The following is a 23,832-nucleotide window of genomic DNA, read 5'->3' as shown; positions in this document are numbered from 1 at the left end:
GTGTCAAAAATCCGATGTTCTCTTCATGGGTGGCGTCCTAAGACTTTTAGTTTACACCAAACCCTAATTTTCTTACCATACTTCCCACTATTTGGTCTTGATTTGTGAGGCCTTGAATGTATGACAAAAGTTTTGGTGGGTTGTGCGTGTACCCTAAACCTTATAGGGTTTTGTACTTCAAAAAATGGGCTGACCGAAATCCTAAAGCTTTGCTGGGCCTCTATCATAGGTTAAAATGCTAATTATACTAGAGGAAACAATTTTAAATAAATAAAAGTCCAAGATTTCTTAAGGGCGCTAAACCTTATGCACGGTCCAACTTAGGTATATCAAGGTGACAAAAGCAGGCGAGGACTTGGATAAGTCCGAGTTGTCACACAAGCCTACCTTGGTCTAAATGAATCTGACCCCTGAACATCCTGGGATGCAAAGTGCTCATACTTAAACCAAGTATCCAGAAAGGCAAAGTGCTCGCACTAAGGCGAGCAATTTAGAAGATGAAGTGCTCGCACCCCAGGTGAGCACCTTGAGAGGTAAAAAACTCATAACTCAAAAAAGCAGCCAGTAAAACAAAGTGCTTACAACCTAGGAGAGCACTCTGAAAGGAGAAGGTGCTTGCACCAAGGTGAACACTGCTAAAGGCAAAGTACTCGAACCCCAATCGAACATCACGAGAAGCAAAGTTCTCATACCTTAAGAGTCAAAAGTATTCACCAACCTGGCGAGCAAAGCGGGAAAGGAAAGTGTTTGCTCCCATCTTGCACCTCAGGGGCCAAGTGCCTATCCTATTCCATTTTTTATGTCTTATCTACATTTGCATGTCCTGTTGCATTTTTCAATCTTATCTTCTTCTCAGGTATTCTCACTCTTAGGTAGTGAGAACACTTGAGAAGTGTTGAGAATGTTTGTGAATAGTAGTGAAAAAATAATGAAAAAATAATAATAGAATATTGAATAGTAATAAAAAGTAGGTGAAAAGTAATGAATAATAGAAAAGTATGTGAAAAGTAACAATGAAGTAAAAAATAGTAGTGAGAGTATTTGAGAGTACTTGAGGTACTCTTGGCTGCCAAACTAGTTGCCACTCTTGGCTGCTCACTTAATGCCTTTTGACTAAGTGAAAGGCATTAAGTGAGGTCTGCCCACCTATATACTGTTTTTCTCAGTACTGACGGGTGTCTTATGTGTTATCAATAAGTGAAAGGAATTAAGTGATGTATGTCCACCTTTATGTAGCCTTCTCAACATTGATGGGTGTCCTATATGTTGTCAATAAAGTTGTGAGGTGTCAAGCTTCTAAGTGTGAGATCTCGTGTAGTGTATCGTGCGACGTGTCCATCCATGCAACGTTTTTTGAAATGTTGTAGTTATTTAAACCTTCACCGTGTTTGATAATTGGGCAGTGCTAGCGTGCCGCCCAATTTTAACTGCTAGGCGTGCTCACCAGCACAAATCTCTTTTTTCATTTTTTTTTTAATTTTTACATTTCTTTAAAATATTTAAATAGTTGAAAAAAAATACCAATACCTTAATCATTAAGTAAAAAAAAAAAATTAAAATATATGAGCAATCAAGATGAGGAGACAAAGTCAGGTGGCATACTAACATTTTCCTGGATAATTAAAAGGGTATGCCCGCCATGTACTTTGGGCTCCAAACACTTTGCATGTCAAGGTATGTCCACCTAACATGTTGCTCGCCCAACGTTGCTCACTCAGTATGATTGTCGCCTTCCTTAACTTGCATCTTGTTCACGTATCATCCTGCATCACCCAATATAATTATTACCCATTTCCTGACTTTGCTCACCTTGTGAATTGCTTGCACGTTGCTTTGCCCGTGTAGTTCTTGCTCGCCAGATGTTGTTAAACTCAATGGTTCGTTTGTTTATACCTTACTAGCCTTGATCCTCACCCATGTCATTGCTCGGCTTTACTCGCCCAAAACAGCAAATCCAACTCTTTCTTAAATTTTCCCTTTAGTAAGTATTAGTTAAGACTGTAGCTCTCGCATGCCATGTTGGAGGAATGCTTTAGTAAATGGATGAAGGGCTGTGACCTAAACTAAAACCATGGGAAATAAGGAAAAAGATAAATAAAAAAACAATATTTTTATTGCTTTTTGTTATTTCTTTACTTTATTTCTCCAACTATCGTATTTTTAAAATTTAATAGTCAGATTTATTACTTTATCTAATGGCCATTTATCTAAAATTCTGATTTTGATTTTTTATCTAAAAGTCATTTTTAATCTAACAACGAGATTTTTTACCTACTTTTTTAATGATTGTATTTTAAAAATGTAATAGTCATATATATAGATATATATGTTTTTTTATCTAATTTTCATACTTGCCTTGCATGTAAGCTTCTACCGTGCGTGCATATGTATGTCTGTGTAATCAATTCTTATATTTTATCTGATTTGTCAAGTATATGAATCATTCCAAATAAATATAGACATAAATTGTGAATTCAATTACATTTTACTAGTATATGTGCAAAATTTTCAAACAGATCTTTCGTAAATGTCGCAGTCGAAACTAGACCTTGTTTGTTTTTACAGATGAGATGAGATAAAATAAGATGAGTTGAGATAAAAGTTAAAAGTTGAATAAAATATTGTTAGAATATATTTTTTAATATTATTTTTGTTTTGGAGATTTGAAAAAATTGAATTGATTATTTTATTTTGTGTAAAGATTTAAGAAAATTGTAATAATTGGATAAGATGAGATGAAAAGTTTTATAAAAGTGAACGAGGTAATTAATCAAACCTACTAAAAAATCAATTTATATTCCTTTCAGTCTCGCATCTAATAAATTACAACTTTATAAACAGATACAATACTAATGCCTTATATATGCTGTAATTGAGCATGGATTTGCTTATTCATTTGCTTATTCATTCTTTTTGGGTACATCTTCGTTAGTCTTGATTTCTTGCACCATCCTGCAAGTATGAATATTACCCCATTAAGAATATTCTGTTTAGTTCAAAGCAACAAAATTGGCGTCAAGGTGTTGATATGGTCCGCTCGCTCCAGACACAATTATTTTTAAGTTTTTTCGCACAGTCGTACGCGACGCGCGCCCCACACAGAGAATGTATATGTATGTATACTAGAGTCCGCTCGATTTCGCAAAGACGCACACACGCCATTGCAGTTTCTAGTTTCTTCACCTTCCCTTCGTGTCTCTCTGCTGACTCGCTCACTCTTTCTCTGTCTGCACCTCTCTCTCTCTCTCTCTCTCTCTGAACTTGTCCCCCCCTCTCTCTGATCGCTTGTCTTTTCTGTGAGCTCGGAAGGTAAGTTTCGTATTGACCTAATTGGCTTCTTCTCTCCAAGTATTTCTTGCATCGAACTTCTCTTTTAGGCATTTTCTTGAGTACCTTCCTGTTATTTGTTCTATGGCCTTGCCTAATTGTTACCAATGTTACACCAAACATACAAAAATACGTACATAAATCTATATGTGTTCTGCGCGCGTGACTCTCTCTCTCTCTCTCTCTCTCTCTCTCTCTATATATATATATATTATGCACGTGTACATGTTTGTATATGCTTTGATTAACTAAACCAAATGGCACGCTCTTTTCATACGGCTAAACATACAGAGTGAGGAAAGGACTCACAATTTTCTTTTTAATTGTTTTTCTGGTTTTGAGATTAGAATCCATTCTCGAGCAGGGACTTTAAATCCTTCAACTGTGATGTAAAAATGTGTTCTGTCTGTAGGGGAGTGGATGTGGGTGAGGCAAACGTGGTATAACTAATGGTTGGTAATTTATGCAAACCCCACTAGTCTAAGCAGGTTATTGTGATTGGTGTGCCTACGTAGATTCAGATGACAATTCAGTATATGATATATCCATTTACATGGTTTCTATTAGAAGTAGAATAAAAGGAATTTTTAATGGGTTGACAAAGTTTTTGGTAAATACGATGATATGCAGATATCTGTACACGTTGTATGTATGCGTGTATGTATACCATGGATATGCAGAACTTTGTCAGGGTGCTCAGAACTGTGAACTTATGTTTGAATTTTTACTTTCAATATTTAGGCTTCAGGCAAAAGGTATTTATACTGAATCGACCCTAATTAGCTGATGTTACTAATTCACTTATTTTAGTTCAATTTATTTTGTTTTGGTGAGTCAAATTTTTATTAATATCAGTAGGCGTGATCCAAGCACACTGGATATATACAAGAAAAAAGAAAAAAGGCCTTGTTAAAAGGAAGAAATAAATACAAGGCAGTCATGAGCATTTTTAAGCCCATTAGAATCTAAAGCTACTGAGCAGATAACCAGTGTGCTGAAAAAGAAGCTATTGAGTTCCTCCAATGAGCATTCCTTGTCTTCGATGTTCCGGTCGTCTTTTTTTGGCTCCAAATGCACCACAGATGGCATATGGGGACCGTCCTTTATATTGCTGCAATTTGCGGCATACCATAGAGACTTCTCCTGCTAACAAGAAAATCAACCACTCTCCCTCCATGCTACCCCAACTTTGTCAAAGAAATCATCCCACATGGCCTTGGCAACATTCTAAAAAAATCATTTTATTTTTGGGAACCAAATATCATAAAATTGTAGAATTCATACTTCTCTGTCAGATCTTTGTACAAGGTTATGTCGATCCAATCATCTACTGTTTTTCCTTGGAAATGCATTTGGAGAAATAAAGTGCCTCTCAATGTTGCTTTTTTTGGTTAGTTGGCCTCTCATGGGAAAAATTTGACTATTAATAAGTTGAGGAAGCGTGGTATATTTATTATGGGTTGGTGCTTTATGTGTCAAAGGAATGGTGAATCGGTGGATCATCTTCTTCTCCATTGTGATGTGGTAAAGGTTTTATGGGATGAGATTTTTAGTAGGCTTGATATTGCATGGGTGATGCAGCTGATGCCAGATCTTTTGGCTTGTTGGAGTGGAATACGGGGCAATCGTCAAATTGTGGCTGTTTGGAAGATTGTGCTATTATGTCTTATGTGGTGCATATGCAATGAGAGGAATGGACGTTTCGATAATAAATTCCATACGTTGTTAGTTGTTACTTTGGGCATCGGCTATTGTATTGGAGGGGGTTAGCTTTAATGATTTTTATGCTGCTCTTACTTATAAAATATATATATATTTTTAATGCTGCTTTTTCTAGCTCTTAGATTGTAATTAGGGGTTTTTCTTGTATACTACTTGTGTACTTGAGCTATGCCTAATTATGTGGATTAATAATTTTTCTTACTTATTAAAAAAAATTCATATTCCTCTTTTTCCGCTTTGCAATAAAAATGAGGGTAAATGAATAGATTACAACTTGAAAAGTATTGAAATTTCCCCCTTCCATGTGCAAATATAGTTGATGATTTCTTTGGCCCATATTATCGATGAAACCATGTGTATTTGGGGAGAACTGTGAAAATGATAGCATGGGTCTTGATAAATATATAAAAGCTTATAGTGAGAGCATGCGCCTTAGTCAACATGTCAAACCTTCAAGTAGCATTTTATATTCTTTCACTTGATTGTGAGTACCATTGCATACAGGCTGGCTAAGTCGAGTGGCTGCATGAGACGTGCATTTTTTCTTTGCACAAGGGCTGAAGATTCTAATAATGGCTTCAAGAGGAATCTTGCAAAGGAAAAGAAGCCTCTTCAATTCCCTGAATCAATCCACTTGCTTGATTCGAGGTTTTCGAAATTTTGAGCTACTAAGGACATCCTCATCTGATGTATTATTGAATTCAAGCTGGGTTGCAAATCATCCATTTGCAGCTACTAATTGTAGAAATGAAGGAGGTTTCTCTTCAGTCAACAAGGATGGATTACCTGGTCTTTTATTAACAGGATTTCCTAGGCATAACTCCTTTGAAATTTCAACTTTTGGTAATGGAATTGGAAGGGTGGGTTTCGTTCCCTCTTTGGGAGTTCATTGGATTTCACAATCTGTTCGCTTTGCTTCAGCAGCCCCAGTGGGTCAACCTGAAACAACTAGTGGTAATGATGAAAATGAACAAAGGGTTTCTAAAAGGGTAAAGGAAGCTTCACCGGAGGAGTGTGACCAAGCAGTTGAAGGTTTGAGTACAGTTAAAGCCAAAGCAAAAGCTAAGCAAATGCAAGAACCCCAAAAGAATGTTGAATCTATTATGAAGACAATATGGACAAAACTTCTGGGAATTGGTCCTGCTTTGAGAGCTGTTGCCTCCATGAGCAGGTTCTAAACCTCTAATCTGTTGTGTGTGATCTCTTTTAACTAGTTTAGTACTTATGTTTGTATTATACTAATAGGGAGGACTGGGCTAGGAAGTTTCGCCATTGGATGGATGAATTTAAGTCTACATTGCAGCACTATTGGTTGGGTACAAAACTACTTTGGGCCGATATTCGGATCAGCTCAAGGTTAACATTGAAGCTTGCAAAAGGGAAGACACTTTCTAGAAGGGAGAGACAACAACTCACACGCACCACAGCTGATATTTTCAGGCTTGTTCCTTTTGCAGTTTTTATTATAGTTCCATTCATGGAGTTCTTGCTGCCAGTATTCCTGAGATTATTTCCCAACATGTTGCCATCAACCTTCCAGGACAAGATGAAAGAAGAGGTAATTGTTTTGAGGTCTGTCACATTCTTATTTTGGAGGACCTTGAGTGGATTGACCTTCATGGTCTTTTTCCTTTTTGTTTAGCTGTTTAGAGTTTCTGATTTCTATACTTTACTGGTGGGTGGTGTGCAATACTTATAGCCTTTTATTGCTGATCGATGGGTTATGGCTCTAGGTCCACTGCCCATGAGATCTTGCTGTGAGAAAGCATCTTAGTTTGTAACAAACCTGTATTCATTTTTTATGAATTTTCCAAGGTAAATGTCTAAAGTTAATAAAATTAAGAAAATTTTGCTATTTGCTGGTGCAATGATTCTTTAGTTATCTTTTTCTCTACTCCATTTAGTTATGTTAAAATAGTTATCTTTGGTACAACTGTTTAGAACAGCTAGGCACTATTTATACAAATTATTTTGCTTTTATAAGAATTCAATAAGATAGAGTACGGAGCAGAAGTACAAGGAAAAAAACTTTCCTTCTTGATTTGCATCAATCTACAAAAGATTTGACTGAATTTTAAAATTTGGAAGTGTTTTCTCTAGGTGTTCAACAATTTTAGGTTGAGAATAAAATCTTTGTTGTGCTAATGGCATTTCTCCAGGGAAAAATAGAAGAAAAGTTTATAATGTAGTCTGATGTAATGTGAAACAAATTTTTTTATTAATAAGCGATTTAATGTCAAACTATTGATTTTGTCTTCTAAATTTGCACAAGTATTGACAATGACTTTTGCATGAGCAATTCTGACAAGCCGGTGTTACATTTCCTGTAGCACTTGAATTGCTGGTTCTTCTTGCCTTCATATTGAGATTGAGGATGTAATACCCCAGGTTTAATTGTCAATAGAAGGCCATAAATTATGCCGTGTCAATATATAAATTCCTACTGAGTAATAGCTGTAATTGACCCATTAATCTAGGCTGTATATACCTGCCTAAATAGGAGAGGAGATTTAGCTTGCCATGTATAGCTCCCTAGGATCACTCTATGTGATTAGCATGTACAGCTTAAGTTTCCTTGTATAGCTGGCAGTCTTGCCTATATAATGAAAGACATTCTCAGAAGAGAAGACAATTCGAACCATTCTGTTATAGTATCAGAGCTATTCTCTAATAAATCTCAGTCCTAGCTTTCTCAGTCATAGCCTCAGTGATTATGGAGAAGTCAGATAATGTTTGTGTTAGATTCACTGGCAAAAATTATGCTGCTTGGGAGTTTCAATTGGAGACATTTCTCAAGGGTAAGGAGCTGTGGGGCCATATAGATGGCAGCAACAAAGGGGGATCTACTGCAGAAGGTTCTGTGACTGACAAGGCAGCTTGGGCTGCCAAAGATAACCAAATCATGGCCTGGATTCTTGGTTCTATGGAGCCTCATCTGATTCTTTCTCTGCGTCCTCATAGGTCTGCAAAGGCTATGTGGGATTATCTCAAGCAAGTCTATAACCCAGACAACAATGCTTGGTGCTTCCAGATTGAGTTGGCCATTGCTAACTATACCCAAGGGGATCTGTTAGTTCAAGACTACTACTATGGTTTTCAGATTTTGTGGAATGATTATTCAGACCTTGTTACGTTCAAGGTCTCTGTAGAAGGATTGGCGGCAGTACAACAAGTACACAAAACCAGCCAAAGAGACCAATTTCTAATGAAATTGTGGCCTGACTTTGAATCTGTTCATGCCTCTCTAGTAAATTGAGATCCTGTTCCGACTTTGGAGGCCTATTTTGGAGAACTCTTGCGTGAGGAACGTCTCAATACTCAGAATATTATGGAGCAGGCTCATGTTGCTTCTAATACTGTCTCAGTTGCCTATGCTACTCATGGCAAGGGGAAGGGTCGTGACAAGAGCACCACACAGTGCTATAGTTGTAAGAAATATGGCCATATTGCCCCTCACTGTCCTCATAAACTTTGTAACTACTGCAAGTAGCCAGGGCACATTGTTAGGAGTGTCCTATTCGTCCTTCACGCTCCAACAAGGCCTATCATGCTACTGTTACTTCTGGTGCGTTACAGCCTACTATTCCTGTTGCTTCTGCTGCAACTTCTACTGTTGCTTTACGGCCTCCAGCACCTTATCTAACTCGAGAGACGATGCAAGAAATGATTGTGAATGCATTTTCAGCATTTGGTCTTCAAGGTACTGGTTCTTCATCTACCTCTTGGATCTTAAACTCAGGTGCCTTTAATCAAATGACTAATTCTCTCCATGGGTTAAGTAATATCAAAGAATATTGTGGCTCCTCACATATTCAAACAGCCAATGGTAATGCTCTAGCCATTGTGGCAGTTGGTGATGTATCTTCCTCCTTTAAGGATGTTCTTGTATCACCTAATCTCTCTGTGAATTTAGTGTTTGTTGGCCAGCTTGTGGACCAAAATTGTGATGTACACTTTACTCAGGGTGGTTGTGTTGTGTAGGATCAGATGTCAGGGCAGTTGATAGCAAAGGGGCCTAAGCACGGACGTCTCTTTTCTCTGCAACTACCTGTTCCATGTAGCTTACCTTCTTTCTCTGTACCATCTTTACTTTGTAATGAGTCTAAAGTGTCAAATGATGTCTGGCAAAAGCACCTTGGTCATCCTAATTCTAGGGTTCTATCTTATTTGTTGAAATCTGGTCTATTGAATAATAAAGAGCATTTTTCTTCCACTGTATTTCCTGATTGTGCAACTTGTAAACTTGGCAAAAGTAAGACTTTACTTTTTCCTTCTGAAGAAAGTAGAGCAACCCACAACTTTGAGATAATTCACAGTGATGTCTGGGGTATCAGTCCTATCATTTCTCATGCCCAATACAAATATCTTGTGACCTTTATCAATGACTACAGCAGATATACATGGGTTTATTTCTTGCGGCACAAATCAAAAGTTTTTCCTATGTTCAAACTGTTCTTAGCTCTTGTTGACACTCAATTTTCAGCTGCTGTTAAAATTCTTCGGTCCGACTCGGGTGGGGAATATATGTCTCATGAGTTCCAATCTTTCTTGCAATCTAAATGTATTATCTCTCAACATTTTTGTCCATATACTCAGCAACAAAATGGATAGCTGAACGAAAGAATCGTCATCTTTTGTTCCTCCTAAGTTTTGGGTAGAAGCACTCACCACTGCAACCTTTCTTATAAATAGACTTCCTTCTCAAGTTTTGGATTTCGAGTCCCCATTTTTCAGGCTTCATCATCACAATCCTACCTATACAAGTCATCACAACTTTTGGGTGTGCATGTTTTATTCATCTTCCCCCATCGGACAGAAACAAGCTTTATGCCCAATCTATCTGTTGTGCCTTCTTGGGATATAGTGTCACACAAAAAGGTTATTTATGCTATGATCCAAACTCCAATCGGGTTCGTGTTTCAAGGAATGTGCTCTTCTTTGAAAATCAATGGTTCTTTCCTATGTCTTCATCACCGGAGCTTTCCCTTGCTTTCTTGCCTTCTTTTGATGACACTTCTCGTGCTCCTAGTACTCAAGTTGAAAGGTTCAAGCCAGGCACGGTATACCAGCAAAGCCCTCCAGTGTTGCCCCTTTCCACTACTGTCTTGCCATCTACTCCCTTGCGCCGCTCCTCTAGAGTATTTGGTCCTCCTAACCATTATGGATTCCTGTCACTTATGGCAGGTACATCAACTCTTGCACTATCTGCCACTATATCTTCTATTTCTATTCCTAGTGGTTACTCACAGACAGTCAAAGAGAAATGCTGGCAGCAGGCCATGTAGGAGGAACTATGTGCTCTTAAAGCTAATAAGACTTGGGAATTGGTGGATTGTCCTGCAGGTTTGACTCCACTTGGATGTAAGTCTGGTAGTTTGGACAAGTATAAAGCCCGTTTAGTAGCTCTTGGAAATAATCAAGAATATAGAGTCAATTATGAGGAGACTTTTACTCCGGTAGCCAAAATGACCACTCTCTACACAATATTGGCTATTGCTGCTTCTCAAAATTGGGGTTTGCACCAAATGGATGTGAAGAACGCCTTTCTTCACGGGAATCTCAAGGAAGATGTTTATATGCGTCCTCCTACAGGTTTACTTTCCACCCCTACTTCTGCAGTGTGCAAGTTGCGTCACTTCTTGTATGGTCTCAAACAAGCCCCTCGTGTGTGGTATGAGAAATTTACCTCTACCCTACTCAAGTTTGCTTTTCTCAAAAGCAAGTATGATGCATCTTTGTTTCTTCGCAAAAATGAGATTGGTGTTGTTATTCTCTTGGTGTATGATGACGACATAATCATCATGGGTATTGATTTGGTTTTGATCTCCCAATTAAAGCAGCATTTACAAGACTCTTTTCACATGAAGGATCTGGGCTCTCATGTATTTTCTTGGTGGCTGCTGGTGGTCTCCAGGACTTTACTCCTCTTGATACTTCCATGGAAACTTTTTTTTTTATCGGTAAACAAAATTTTATTGATCAAAAGGAGGCAAAAAGCCCAAGTATACTGGACATATATAAGAGCAACGCCTGTGTGTGCTAATTCAGAGATACAAGGAATTCATGAAAAGACATGCCATGGAAATCAATTACAATCGACCAATGAACCAAGGTATTGAAAAACAAATTTCTAAGCTCTTCCATCGATTGCTCTTGATCTTCAAAGCTTCTTATGTTCCTCTCCCTCCAAATGCACCACCATAGACATATAGGTATCATTTCCCATATGGATGCAATTTGAGGGTTGCCCCGAATACCTCTCCATGAGACTAGAAAGTCACATATCCTTTCTGGCATCACCCAAGTTAAACCCAATCGAGCAAAAACTTCGTCCCACAAGATTCTGGCAATCTCACAATGTAGTAAAAGATGGTCAGTGGACTCGCCCCTCTTCTTGCACATATAACACCAGTCCATAACTATGATTTCACGTTTCCTCAAGTTGTTTATAGTAAGAATCTTCCCAAAGAAGCTGTCCAAACAAAAAAGGCTGCCTTTAGAGGTGCCTTTGTCCTCCATATGCTCATCCATGGGAAGGAACGGGCTGAGGTGTGCATGGTCAAGAATGGTAGAAAGAACGGGTTGTGAAAACTCCCTTCCTGGAAGGGTGCAAATAAATTTTGTCTTCGCCTTCCCCCAACACATGAATGGAGTACACTTGGTCAAAGAACACCGAAAATTCATCCATTTCCCAGTCTTGTGCATCTCTAAGGAAAGTAATGTTCCATTGTGGAAGGCCATTGGAGATGAGAACTAAATCCCCTATTGATACCTCTTTTCTTCTTGCTAAGCCACAAACTTGAGGAAAAAATTCTTTGAGTGCCCGATCACCACACCATAAATCATGCCAAAATTTTACCTTCACTCCATTTCCAACTTTGAAACAAGTATGTGCTGCATATGTGTCCCAACCTCTTCTAATATGTTTCCATAGCCCAACTCCATGAGGCCCACTCACCTCATTGGAACACCAACCTCCCCATGATTCCATTCGCCACAAGGCCTTCCATTCATTGTGAAATCTCTCCATAACCATTTGTTCTCCCATCAAAGGAGGCTTGGGTATTTGAAATTTGAAATCTTTCAAACCATTTGTTCTCCCATGAAACTTAATCTCAAGCTGCGCAAAGAAGAGAGTGACCTGTTATCAGACCCTACAGCCTATCATATGCTTGTTGGCAGCTTTGTCTATCTTACAATCACCAGACCTGATATTTCTTTTGCAGCCCAGCTGGTTAGTCAGTTATGGCTTCTCCCCGACACCTCCATATGGTTGCAGTTCGATGGATCATCCGCTATGTCCAGGGCATAGCTTTGCCGGGACTTTTCTATCCTACTGGTACTTCACTTGATCTTGTAGCATATAGTGACACTGATTATGCCAGGTGTAGTGACACTTGACGTTCTACTACGGGTTGGTGTATGTTTCTTGGCCTGACTCTTATTTCTTGGAAAAGTAAGAAACATGACCGTGTTTCTAAGTCCTCTACTGAGTTCGAATATAGGGCAATGTTCCAAGCTTGCGCTTAGATACATTGGCTTTGTGGGCTATTGGCTGAGCTTGGTTTTTCTCCATGCGGTCCTACTTCTCTTCATATAGATAATACTAGTGCCATTCACATTTCAGCCAATCCCATCTTCCATGAACGCACTAAACATATCGAGGTTGATTGCCACTTCATTCGTGAGGCGTTTGAAGCTCAGACTATCTCTCTTCCCCATGTGTCTAGCAATCTTCAAGTGGCAGATATTTTCACCAAGGCTCTCACACGGCAACGACATAATTTTCTTACAAACAAATTGATGCTTATGGATAACCCACATCAATTTGAGGGGGGATGTCAATAGAAGCCCATAAATTATGCCGTGTCAATAGATAAATTCTTACTGGGTAATAGCTGTAATTGACTCATTAATCTAGGCTGTATATACTCTCCTAAATAGGAGAGGAGATTTAGCTTACCATGTATAGCTCCCTAGGATTACTCTATGTAATTAGCTAGCTTACCATATATAGCTCCCTAGGATCACTCTATTGATTAGCATGTACAGCTTAAGTTTCTTTGTAAAGCTGGCAGTCTTGCCTATATAATGAAAGACCTTCTCAGAAGAGAAGACAATTCGAACCATTTTGTTATTAATATGAGAAGGTGGTGAATAAGATCTCACATAGAAGCTCCAATTATATTATTGACTAGTTTTTTTGGAGTATAGGTCGAAATATGGCTTGAACTTTCCTTATGTCTTTTCAAATGGTATCAAAGCCAATCTCAATCAGAAGTGTGGGACTTGACTAGTGTCACCTACAATGGAAGGACCTGACGAGAATGTTAGGGATTTAAAAGGGGGATATTTTAATAACCCAGGTTTAGTATGTGAGGATGGTGAATGGAAACCCATATTGCTTGGGAAAGAGAAGTTCTTTCCCTTTATAATGATTTCAAGGAGCTCCTATTGTATCATTTACTAGCCATTGTGGAGCATAGGTCTAGATATGGCTTGGGTTTTCTTTGGATTGTTTCAGATGAGTTACTTATTTACTTCTCCATTTTGTGCTAATATATATATGCTGTTAGCAGACCACGGTGATGATTCCAAACAGCTGTAAAGGTATAGATTTTCGTTAGATGTGTTATGTAACAGATAAGGAAGGGTTTCATGTCTATTTTGGATAGAGAAGGCTAAACTAGCAATATCACTGTTGCTTAAAGCTTAGTTATTTAAAATATCAGCAGTTTGTTGCACCTAATTGCTTCTCATGCGTCCTGTTTCCATTCATCACTGTTGAAAGATGAAGCGGGGTACCTGTGGTGTGACATATATCCCCCCTGTTCCATATATTACACTCCAATGCATAGAGCCCCATTATCAAGGAGAATGTTGGTTTCAATTATAATGATTAACCTGCAGGAGGCATTGAAAAGGAGGCTAAACGCAAGACTAGAATATGCAAAGTTTCTTCAGGACACAGTGAAAGAAATGGCGAAGGAAATCCAAATCTCGCGAAGTGGAGAAATTAAGAAGACAGCAGAAGATCTTGATGAATTTATCAATAAGGTTAGTTATTTATATGTTATCCTTCTCATAAACAAGGGAGGTTGAGTTGCTCTATAATCATCTGTCTTCCTGTTGTGATATCTATTGTTTATTTTTGCTCTGCGATTTGCATAGCTGAGAAAAGGTGCCAGTTGTTCCAATGATGAAATTTTAGGCTTTGCCAAGTTATTCAATGATGAGCTTACTTTGGATAACATCAGCAGGTTGGTGCTTCTGCTATAACTTCATATTGATAGTATTATTCCACGTATGACTCTTGTAATCCAGTTTCTCCCATAGTTATTGGTGTTTTTGTTATCAATGCAGTATTTGACAAAGATACCTTATTTTTGGTGTAAAACGTAGGCCTCGGTTAGTTAACATGTGCAAATATATGGGTATCAGCTCATATGGAACTGATGCGTATCTGCGATTTATGCTTCGGAAAAGACTACAACAGTAAGATACATTTTGTTTTTATAGCTGCATCCTTTTGTTCTTCTTCTTCTTCTCTCTCCTTTTTGTTATATTTTCTGTTAGCTTGCTTGTGTGTTTTCAGTCTGGAAAGGGACTTTCTGCTTATGTTATGTGGTCAGAAATTTCTTTAAGGGGGCCTTGGAGTCTGGACAAGTGTATTTTAAAAGTGGGCTCTTAATCTTTCACTCTCTCACAAGTGGTCATTTTCTCATTGTTATATGTATACGTACATATGAACTGAAGGTTCATTTGTGAAATACCTTGATTTAATGTCGATTTGTACTTATAAACAAATAGCTGATCCACTTGCACTCCTTGCAATTGCTGTTTTACGCTTTAATATTCATTTGGTTAACCTTTTCTTTTCTCCATGATATTATTTAGTGGACATAAAGAAATGTTATTCGCGACATTGTTTTGTTTGAAAGGAGAATAATAGAAATAACTTCTAACAGCAATTTATCTTAAATACTTTTGGAGGCAATTTTAAAAGGTTTTATGTTTCTATTACAGTTCTGGCATTTGAAAATTTCTGAGGAGGTTTTCTAGTCGATAAGCTCATGTTTGGGAGTTTTGTGGTCTTCTTCGTTTTCTTTGATTTTAGGTTTTTGTTTCAAATTTCATGTGTGTTTCACCTCTCTAATATGGTACAAGTTTAATTACCCTTTGCTGCTGTACCTATAAAAAAAAAGTTTTGCTTTGCCGCTGTAAACTACGAAAAGTTTTAATTTGCACCCTAAACTACAAATAGGTTTCAATTTGCACCGTCTATTAAGATTTGATTGTCGTGATTGTGCCACTTGATTTTATTTTCGTTTGTCTTAACATTTAGATCTAATTGAGGGTGCAAAGTGAAACATATTGTTAGTTTAAGGTGCTAACTAAGAAAACAAAGGTAGTTGGGGGTGTAAAGTGTAATTTCCATTATGATTTATCATTTAATGATAAAATACGATTAGTTTTAGTCTTGTAGGTAATAATCGATTTGAAATTTGTTAAATTATAATCATTACAAATAGGAGGTAATATATGACCCGACCCGTAAACCCAACACGAGCACGACACGAAATAAGCGGATTTGGGTCAAAACGGGTTGACCTAATAAAACACAATTAATAAATAGGTCAATTGCGGATCAACCTGCAAGACCCAAAATCAACCCATATAACTAGAATACATTCTAAACAGGTTATGTTTAGGTTAATCCAATAAAAATTAATTATTAAATGGGTTGTGTTTGGGTTGACCCATATATAGTCTAATACCCATGACTTGACACGATACGAGCACGACCTACAAACACAAATTACCACCCCTAATTACAACCAGTGCTGTAAACAGCACACTTAAGCGCAAAATGCAAAGCCCCACGGCTGAAGCGCTTCACATACCAAAAGCAAAGTGCATTTACAAGGTGCTTTTTGTTTGAGCTTAAAGTGCAGTATGCACTTTGCGTAAATTTTTCAAAAATCCATTCAAGACCCCCAAAAGGATGAAATAAAATATTCTTAAGTCTTTAGTTGATACTGAAGATCATTCACATGGTGGCACATGTTGTCAGAAGATTTATATGCTTTAAACCTAATATAATAGTCCAAGTTGGTTTTCTAGATGGATTGATATTTGATTGCTTATGCTAGCATAGAAGCTAATATCTGCAATTCTTGAACTTTTTTGGTCATAGATGTTTATATTTAGTAAAGCATGAGAGTTATATAAATTATGTTTAGATTTATGTAATTAGTTTATTAGATTTATGTAATTAGTTTATTACTTTATCAATAATGTTGCACAATACTCTAATAAATTGAGTTAATAGGCTAAATATATTACCATTTTGCTTTTCAAAGCTTTTTTTTTTAATTGTATTTTATGGGTGTTTTTTGTATTATACATCATTTTAAAAAATGTGTTTTACTTCAGTTGGTCACTTGTTCTTAAGTTCACCTAGGGCTTTCACCAACGCTGATTCTGCATTGCTTATAGAAAAAATGATTCTTGCATAAAAAAGTTTTGGATTGCCATTTTGGGGATTTAAAGAGAAGATAAAAATGAGGGCGATATCAATAAATTCTTAAGAGGTTTTTAATATATTCAAGTTTTGGATGAAAAAACCTTAAATTGTTTCGGTTTGGCAGGATCAAGAATGATGATAAGTTGATTCAGGCTGAGGGCGTGGAGTCCCTTTCAGAAGCTGAACTTCGACATGCCTGTAGAGAACGAGGAATGCTCGACTTATCTTCAGTGGAGGAAATGCGTCAACAGGTTCTTGAACTTGCATCCTATTAATTTCAATGACACACGGTTCTTGAACTTGCATCCTATTTTTTCGGCTGATGCACTTCTTTTTGGGTGATTGCATTTGAAAAGTTCTGAGGATTCCTCAGTCTATAGTCTTAATTGAAACCATTTGTTCATTGTACTTACATACATCTGCCAGAAACTCATTCTTTTGATATGGTCAGCATTCACCCACTAGTTTTCTGCTCAGAACTGTTAAAAGTAGCCAATTATCTTGATTGATTTAATGTGTGCCAATTTAAGCAATGTGCAGTAATTTGATTGTCCATCTTCCCTGTAATTACTGCCCTTGAGAACAAGGAGAATTTTCATGCCTTATAGATAGATTTACTTCACTTTGAACCTAATCGGTTCTGAACTTCTGATGTCTGCAATGTCCTCATGCAAAAGGTCCAATGACCTTATCTTAAAGTCACATTGTCCTCTACTCATAAAAAAAAGTCACTGTCCTCTTGATACAACACAAGTTATCTGCTGAAGCAGTGAGAATAATTTTAACAGGACATTTAACACATCTAGAATGCTACCTAGTAACAGCTTTTGTAACTCCTAGAATCAGTCTAGTTAAACCTATCTTATGGCAGTGACTCTCTTCTGATGTCTGTGACTTATTCATTAAAATTTTGAAGATGCCATTAAAATAGTTAGAATTTGCTTTTGAAGTTTTGATATATTGCTCTCTGCATAGAAGGTTCAAGAAAGGTTTCCTTTTATTCAGGCATGTAAGTTGTTGTATCTGTTTGTAACTTTGCAGCTGCGTGATTGGTTGGATTTGTCTCTCAATCACTCTCTTCCATCTTCCCTCCTGATTCTTTCTAGGTAACTTATTGCTGCACCTGATTATAGATGTTTCAAGACACACAACCATGCTTGAATTTCTTGATTGTGGTCTGGCTTTGCAGAGCCTTCTCTACGTCTGGTAAAAAGCCAGAGGAAGTTGTTCAAGAGGCAATCTCGTCTCTACCAGATGAGGTTGTGGATACTGTTCAAGTAACAACCTTGCCATCAGAGGATACTGTTTCAGAAAGGAGGAGGAAATTGGAGTTCCTAGAAATGCAGGAAGAAATGATCAAGGTTAATTATACTATGCTTTAGGTGCTTTTGCCTTTTCCAGTGGCATTTTTGTTGGGCTAGAGATTTGGTCTTTCTACTATATATATCTGGTTTTCTTTACTACTATTTTCAGTACTTAATCTGCTAGCAGATTACATTTTTCTTCTGATATTCTGTTACTAGTTCTTGTTCTCTTATTAGGTGTATTGGAAGTATACTTCTTGTGTACCTTGATAATGCCTATGTTCTTTCTTGTTCATTAATAAAATTTATCTTTCTTATAAAAAAAAAAAACTAATGCTTATTGAAGTTATGCGCCAAACTTTTTCATCAAATATGAGAAGGATAACAGGTCAGAAGTTCATAAATGCCATGTCTTTGCCAAAATTATTCAAGATTTCTGAAACAGATCATTCATAACATAAATACATAAAAGAGTTGTACTGGTTGTGAGTCAATTAGTGTGCAAGGATCATGTGATTGTGTTGCATTGAAACTTTTATGGTTCTTTAGGCCATGTTTGGTCATCACTTTTTTTTTTTTTTTTTTTTTTAAAAACGTTCAACTTCAATCCAAACATCTTTCAATCTAAAAACAAATTCTATATCAATTTTTCATCTACTCATTTGCTTAGGATTCAGTGAAAAAAAAAAACGACCAAAAAAACTTTTACTTAAAAAACTACTCTTAGAAAATTATATTCAAACAACTTTTTGACTTTACCTACCCATCTTTACAAACTTCAATACTGGACATATAAAAAAATTAAATAAAAAACTTCTCACAATACTCAATAAAAAAACACATCTTAATTTTTTCAAAAGAAAATTCTCAAAATCTTTCTTAACCAAAAAAAACTTAATAAGAAAAAGCTATTTTAGAAAAATTATATTAAAAAAATCTTTTCAACTTTACCTACCCACTTTAACAAACTTCGATACTTAAAGACTTCTCACAAAACCCAATAAATAATGAATCTCAAATTCTTTCAAAAATTGGTCTCAAAATTCTTCTTAACCAAACATACGCGTAGTTCCTAGGTCTGTGATATATCAGGGTATATCATTTTTTGATTGGTATACATCATGGTATATCATATCCTTACCTTTTGCTTGTTTATTAACTATTTTAACTAATCTCTATAGGAGGAGGAAGAGGAAGAAGAGGAGGAGCAGGCCAAGATGAAGGAATCTGCTGGCAGCCAAAAGGATGTGGCTTTGGAAGAGATGGCTGCTGCCATGGCTAGAGAAGCACGGGAACAGGCGAGAATGAAAACATTGGAGAAAGTGGAGGAGCTTTGTGAGCTCAGTCGTGCACTAGCTGTTTTGGCTTCAGCATCTGTAAGGATTGGAAGTAATTTGACTTTTAAAAAAAAGATTGGTAGTACTTTTAATTTTATTAAGGCTTGTCCAAGTGATTGATAATATCTTATTTAATATTTTCCTCATACTTGTTGTTTTGTTTTATTTTTCTCTGCTACACATTATAGTCAGTGAGCAGGGAGCGCGAAGAGTTCTTGCAACTTGTCAAAAAGGAGGTAAGCTAACCAATCTCTCTTTTACTTTGAACCAGTACATTTTTAACTTTTGCTGAGTCTGTGTGTATGTGCATGTATTAATTTCTGAGTTTATCTTAAAGTCACACCAAAAGTTTCTTAGTTTCTGTGTATGTGTATATATCAATTCATCTTCTGGAAGGGTCTTAGCGAAATTTGTCTTTTAAGTAGGAACTTCCTTCATGTATGCTGTGTTTGTATAGCAACTGGATGTTGTTATCTCAAGCCTCTGCTACATTACTCGAAAATATCATTTTCCCCTTGAGTTTTGTTGTCCATCATACTATAATACAAACTTTACCATGCCATTTTCATGAGGATTAATTGAAATAACAAGTAGTTTAGGTTTAAAACTTTCCATGTTATTCACGCTTTTTTTTTTTTTTTCCCTTCGGAACCTTGTATGTGTCTCATTATATTCTGTTGCTGTTTATATGTTTTTGTTGCTATTACCATTTCCAGATAGAATTGTATAACAGCATGGTGGAGAAAGAGGGTACAGATGGTGAAGTAGAAGCTAAGAAGGCGTACAAAGCTGCCCGGGAAGATGGTGATCATGTTGCCGAGACTGCTGCAGATCACAAGGTTTCTTCGGCACTTATAGAAAGGGTAACTATATTTTAAAAATACTTTTGAGTTATGAATTCCTTTTTTTTCTCGATTTAGTCCCTGTTGATGGTTGGATCTTGATTGTATGTGTTCTATGTGCAAGTGGAAATATACAAAAATGTTATGGGATGTTCTTGTTTCAGGTTGATGGTATGCTCCACAAGCTTGAAAAGGAAATTGATGATGTTGATGCAAAAATTGGAGACCGTTGGCGGTTGCTTGATAGGTTTGTTGCCATTTAATAGCTATGTCATTTGAAAGGTGATGTTGAATGCTACAGAACTTTATGCTCATGTTCATGATGTGTGCATATAGGATGTCATCCCGCAAATGGTTTTAGAGAAAAAAAAGGGGGGGGGGGGGGGGGGGGGAGGGGGCTGGTATTTGACAACAATCCATGGTGCTCGATAATATATATTTGTGGGAAGGGATTATGATTTAGGATGAAAATTGAGAAAACACTAGAAGAGGAAGAAATAGCAGAAGATAAGAAAGAAACCAGAAAATTAATAGAAGAAGAAGAAGACAGAAAAAGATGGAAGACGGCGGCAGCCTCAATTGATTAATCTCAAAAAACTGATCTTCAGTGTTTCATTACAAGCACTTAAATAGGAAAAATAACACAACCCCTAAATAAACCTTAGAAAGTCTATGGGCTAAAGTCCAAGCCCATTAATACAAACCCAAATAAAATAAAGAAAACATACGTAAAATGACCAAAATAACAATAGTAGAAGATGTCCTCATCAGATTGTAGCATCACATGTTGCATGCTGTTGCCATGTCCCAATGCACTTACAAAATATCAGTTGTACAGGCCTCTCAGGCATAGCTTGTCTGAACACATGATGATTACCCTACCTCTCTCAGTACCCATCTGTTTTTTTCTGAAAGGGGAAAAAACAAAAGAAAAGAAATAGTTCTGGGGTACACAAGTCTCAATACAAGCAATGATTTGTGGCTTAAAATCTTCAATTATAGAAAAGAAAAGGTTTGGGACCATTACATTGGAACAATTTGGTTGTCATGATGTGTCTCTTGCTTAAAGCTGCCTGACGCAAAATCGAAGTGATCATCTAGTTATGTGTTTCTCCTATATACTACCTGAGTACTCAAACTATGTTTTTGCAATTTTAATACAAAATTTAATTACTAAAAACAAACTTGTAAAACTTTCCTGGATGGTCTACTAACCTTCTTGTAGTAAAGAGAAATTTAATATGAAACTTTTCCGGGTACAACTTCAAATTCAAGTCCTGTTGACCCGAGACAATGTTTGAAGAAATGCTGGTGATACTATTTAATGAGTTGGTAGTCTTCTAAATTAAGGCCCCAATATCTGTGATTTTTTGTATTGTGCTGAACTTCTTAGTATATATCTCCTCCGATGGATCAAGCAAACACAAAATCATTTATCAGTGTCAATGTTCTGCATCACCTCCCTAAAAATATTACTCTTCCACCCAAAAGGCACCTGTGAAATTTTTAGTCTCCTAGAAAGTTACATCGTTCGTGTACTTTTGAATCCTCCTGCACAGCAGTTTAAGCTAATATCATAGTCTAATCCTTACGACAAAGCAATTGTTAACTTCCATTACCCTCTTTCTTAAGAATTCATTGCATCTGTTGGAATTATGTCAAGTTAACTGCCTTTTATTATTTTTATGCCAGGGATTATGATGGGAAAGTGACACCTGAGGAGGTTGCATCTGCTGCGATGTACCTTAAGGACACTTTGGGTAAGGAGGGCATTCAAGAACTTATCAGCAATCTTTCCAAGGATAAAGGTCAGTGGAAATAGGTTATTTCCCCTTCTGATTTTCACTATCCTCCTAATAAATGTAGATCTTAAAGGAATGTTAATATTTTCCGTGTGATGCAATTAGACTTCAATGATGAAGAGTTTGGTACCGCATGGAGACAACAACATTCTCTATCGTCTTAACCATCTATTAATGGAATTATCTGTTATTCATATTAACTTTCCAGGAAAAGAGGGATAAAACATCACAATTTTGATCTGTTGAAACGTCCTTCATGCTGTGAAATCAATATTTCCAACTAAAGGAACCCTTGGGTGGTAGAAGAGCAATATGAACATTCTTCTCTTTCCATTGCTTTTTGGTATTGCATTAAAATGATTGAATCTATGAATAGCTATAAAGGCCTAAATTTTATCTTTCTGATTTTTGTTTCATTCTTTGACGTTCTAACATCATCATAACCATCGTATTTGACTGCTACTTGTTCATTTTCTTTGCAACAGAAGGAAAGATACTGGTTGAAGATATCGTCAAACTAGGCAGCGAAACGGAAGATATTGAATCTTCTGAAGCAGGAAAATCATAGAGGATATATACACAATTTAAGTTAATCCAAGTTTTATATTTGTGAATGAAATGGCCGTTCATTTAGAGAATACATTCTACTTGGATACTCAGCTCCGCTCTCAATATCTGTGAGATGATGATCCTATGCCCACCTTGAACCAAAGGAAAAAGATCAGGGATTCTTTGTAGTTGTAGCAGAAGGAAGAAGGGATGCATCCCTTGTTGCCGCAAAATCAATATATATATATATATATATATATATATATAAATAAATGGAGAATGAGTGTGTATCCACACTAGATCTTATTTGGCTGTCTTGTCTGTTGTGAGATGGAATGAAATTCTCTAGAATAATATTGTTGATTATAGAGATAGGACAGTTGTGGGATTCTGAAGTATGATGTCATTAGGTAACATTTTTTAGACCGATATGAAACTCAACCCGTTCGACTTGTGGAAATCCAAGTGGAAAGTTGAACTCATCTTGGATATAAGGTGGGATTCACGTTTCCTCCCCCCCCCCCCCCCCCCCCCCCCCCCCCCCCCCCCCCCCCCCCCCCCCCCCCCCCCCCATTAAGCATAGGAAACAATGAATGAATTGTTGTTCTTACTATCGAAATCTTGAATTTCACATGCAACGACCTATCTCTAAAACATGCACCTGTCTATTGAGGCTGTACAGAAAAGCATCCGTTTTTTTTCTTTTGCATTCCACATGATGCTGCATTTGCATTCAGCATGGTTCTGTGACTGATTTTCATTATTCTTATATCATATATTTGTGACACCTCAAGGAAGTTTCAAGCCACCTCAAAGAAGATTGGTGCTTTGGAAAAAAGGTATGCAAACCGGTTGAAGAAGGGAGTTTTGGCATAAGAGATTTGAAGGAAATTCTAAAGGCTGTTCACATGAAATTTGCTTGGGATTTTCTGAATGACTTTTTCTTATGGGCTGAATAACTTGAAACAAAATATTTACAAGTTTCTTATCCTTATCTCATTGTTCCTTCTCGGTATGGTTCTAGTTTCTGGAGACCCATTGCTTCCTTGATTATGGCTTACGTTTGGGTAGTGACGTGATCTCAGATAATTTGCGAATAATAGTGAAAAAGTAATGATCAAATATTGAATAATAGTAAAAAGTAATGATAAAATATTGAATAGTAGTAGAGTGAGGGGTCTTGCGAGTCACTTGCTGCAGGTTGAAGGAAAGGAGTATGGATTTCCGGTATGAGAATTGGTTAGGCATTGGAATTCTTGCTGGTAGAGTGAACAGGTGCTAAGACCTAATATGACAGTGGATTTCTAAAAGTTGGAATGTCCACTTTTAAAAGTAGGAGAAGAATTGATAGATTTATTGTTATAAACAGGTAAGGTTACAGCTTGGAATAGATATTCCAATATGGTTAGCAACTAAAGAAAG

At 36.9% G+C, this 23,832-nt stretch overlaps 1 protein-coding gene across 2 annotated transcripts; it reads left to right on the top strand.

Moving 5' to 3' along the window:
• The first annotated feature begins 3,006 nt into the window (after positions 1 to 3,006).
• LOC121259844 (mitochondrial proton/calcium exchanger protein-like) lies at positions 3,007 to 22,706 on the top strand. Of its 2 annotated transcripts, XM_041161634.1 has the most exons (15): positions 3,010 to 3,309; positions 5,554 to 6,220; positions 6,295 to 6,607; positions 13,960 to 14,106; positions 14,221 to 14,309; positions 14,452 to 14,544; positions 16,701 to 16,827; positions 17,618 to 17,682; positions 17,766 to 17,937; positions 19,062 to 19,256; positions 19,406 to 19,453; positions 19,934 to 20,080; positions 20,224 to 20,306; positions 21,752 to 21,867; positions 22,347 to 22,706. In XM_041161634.1, the coding sequence occupies exons 2-15, from the start codon at positions 5,622 to 5,624 to the stop codon at positions 22,427 to 22,429; spliced, it is 2,277 nt and encodes a 758-aa protein (XP_041017568.1). In that variant the 5' UTR covers positions 3,010 to 3,309; positions 5,554 to 5,621; the 3' UTR covers positions 22,430 to 22,706. The 2 variants fall into 2 exon arrangements, with proteins under 2 accessions (XP_041017569.1, XP_041017568.1); XM_041161635.1 differs by lacking the exons at positions 21,752 to 21,867; positions 22,347 to 22,706 and adding an exon at positions 20,509 to 20,542 and having other exon boundaries at positions 3,007 to 3,309.
• Positions 22,707 to 23,832: the final 1,126 nt, after the last annotated feature.

This window comes from Juglans microcarpa x Juglans regia, chromosome 4D (genome assembly GCF_004785595.1).
Source record: "Juglans microcarpa x Juglans regia isolate MS1-56 chromosome 4D, Jm3101_v1.0, whole genome shotgun sequence".
NCBI lineage: Eukaryota > Viridiplantae > Streptophyta > Magnoliopsida > Fagales > Juglandaceae > Juglans > Juglans microcarpa x Juglans regia.
The sequence above is the reverse complement of the archived record's forward strand: the minus strand, read 5'-3'. Positions and strand labels throughout refer to the sequence as shown.

What these genes read in the sequence shown, in the direction of transcription:
- LOC121259844 (XM_041161634.1), top strand. Translation starts at nt 5,622, where the DNA reads ATGGCTTCAAGAGGAATCTTGCAAAGGAAAAGAAGCCTCTTCAATTCC. An exon ending in ACTTTGGATAACATCAGCAG is followed by an intron (nt 14,310 to 14,451) that starts GTTGGTGCTTCT and finishes TGTAAAACGTAG; the next exon opens with GCCTCGGTTAGTTAACATGT. An exon ending in CAATCTTTCCAAGGATAAAG is followed by an intron (nt 21,868 to 22,346) that starts GTCAGTGGAAAT and finishes TCTTTGCAACAG; the next exon opens with AAGGAAAGATACTGGTTGAA.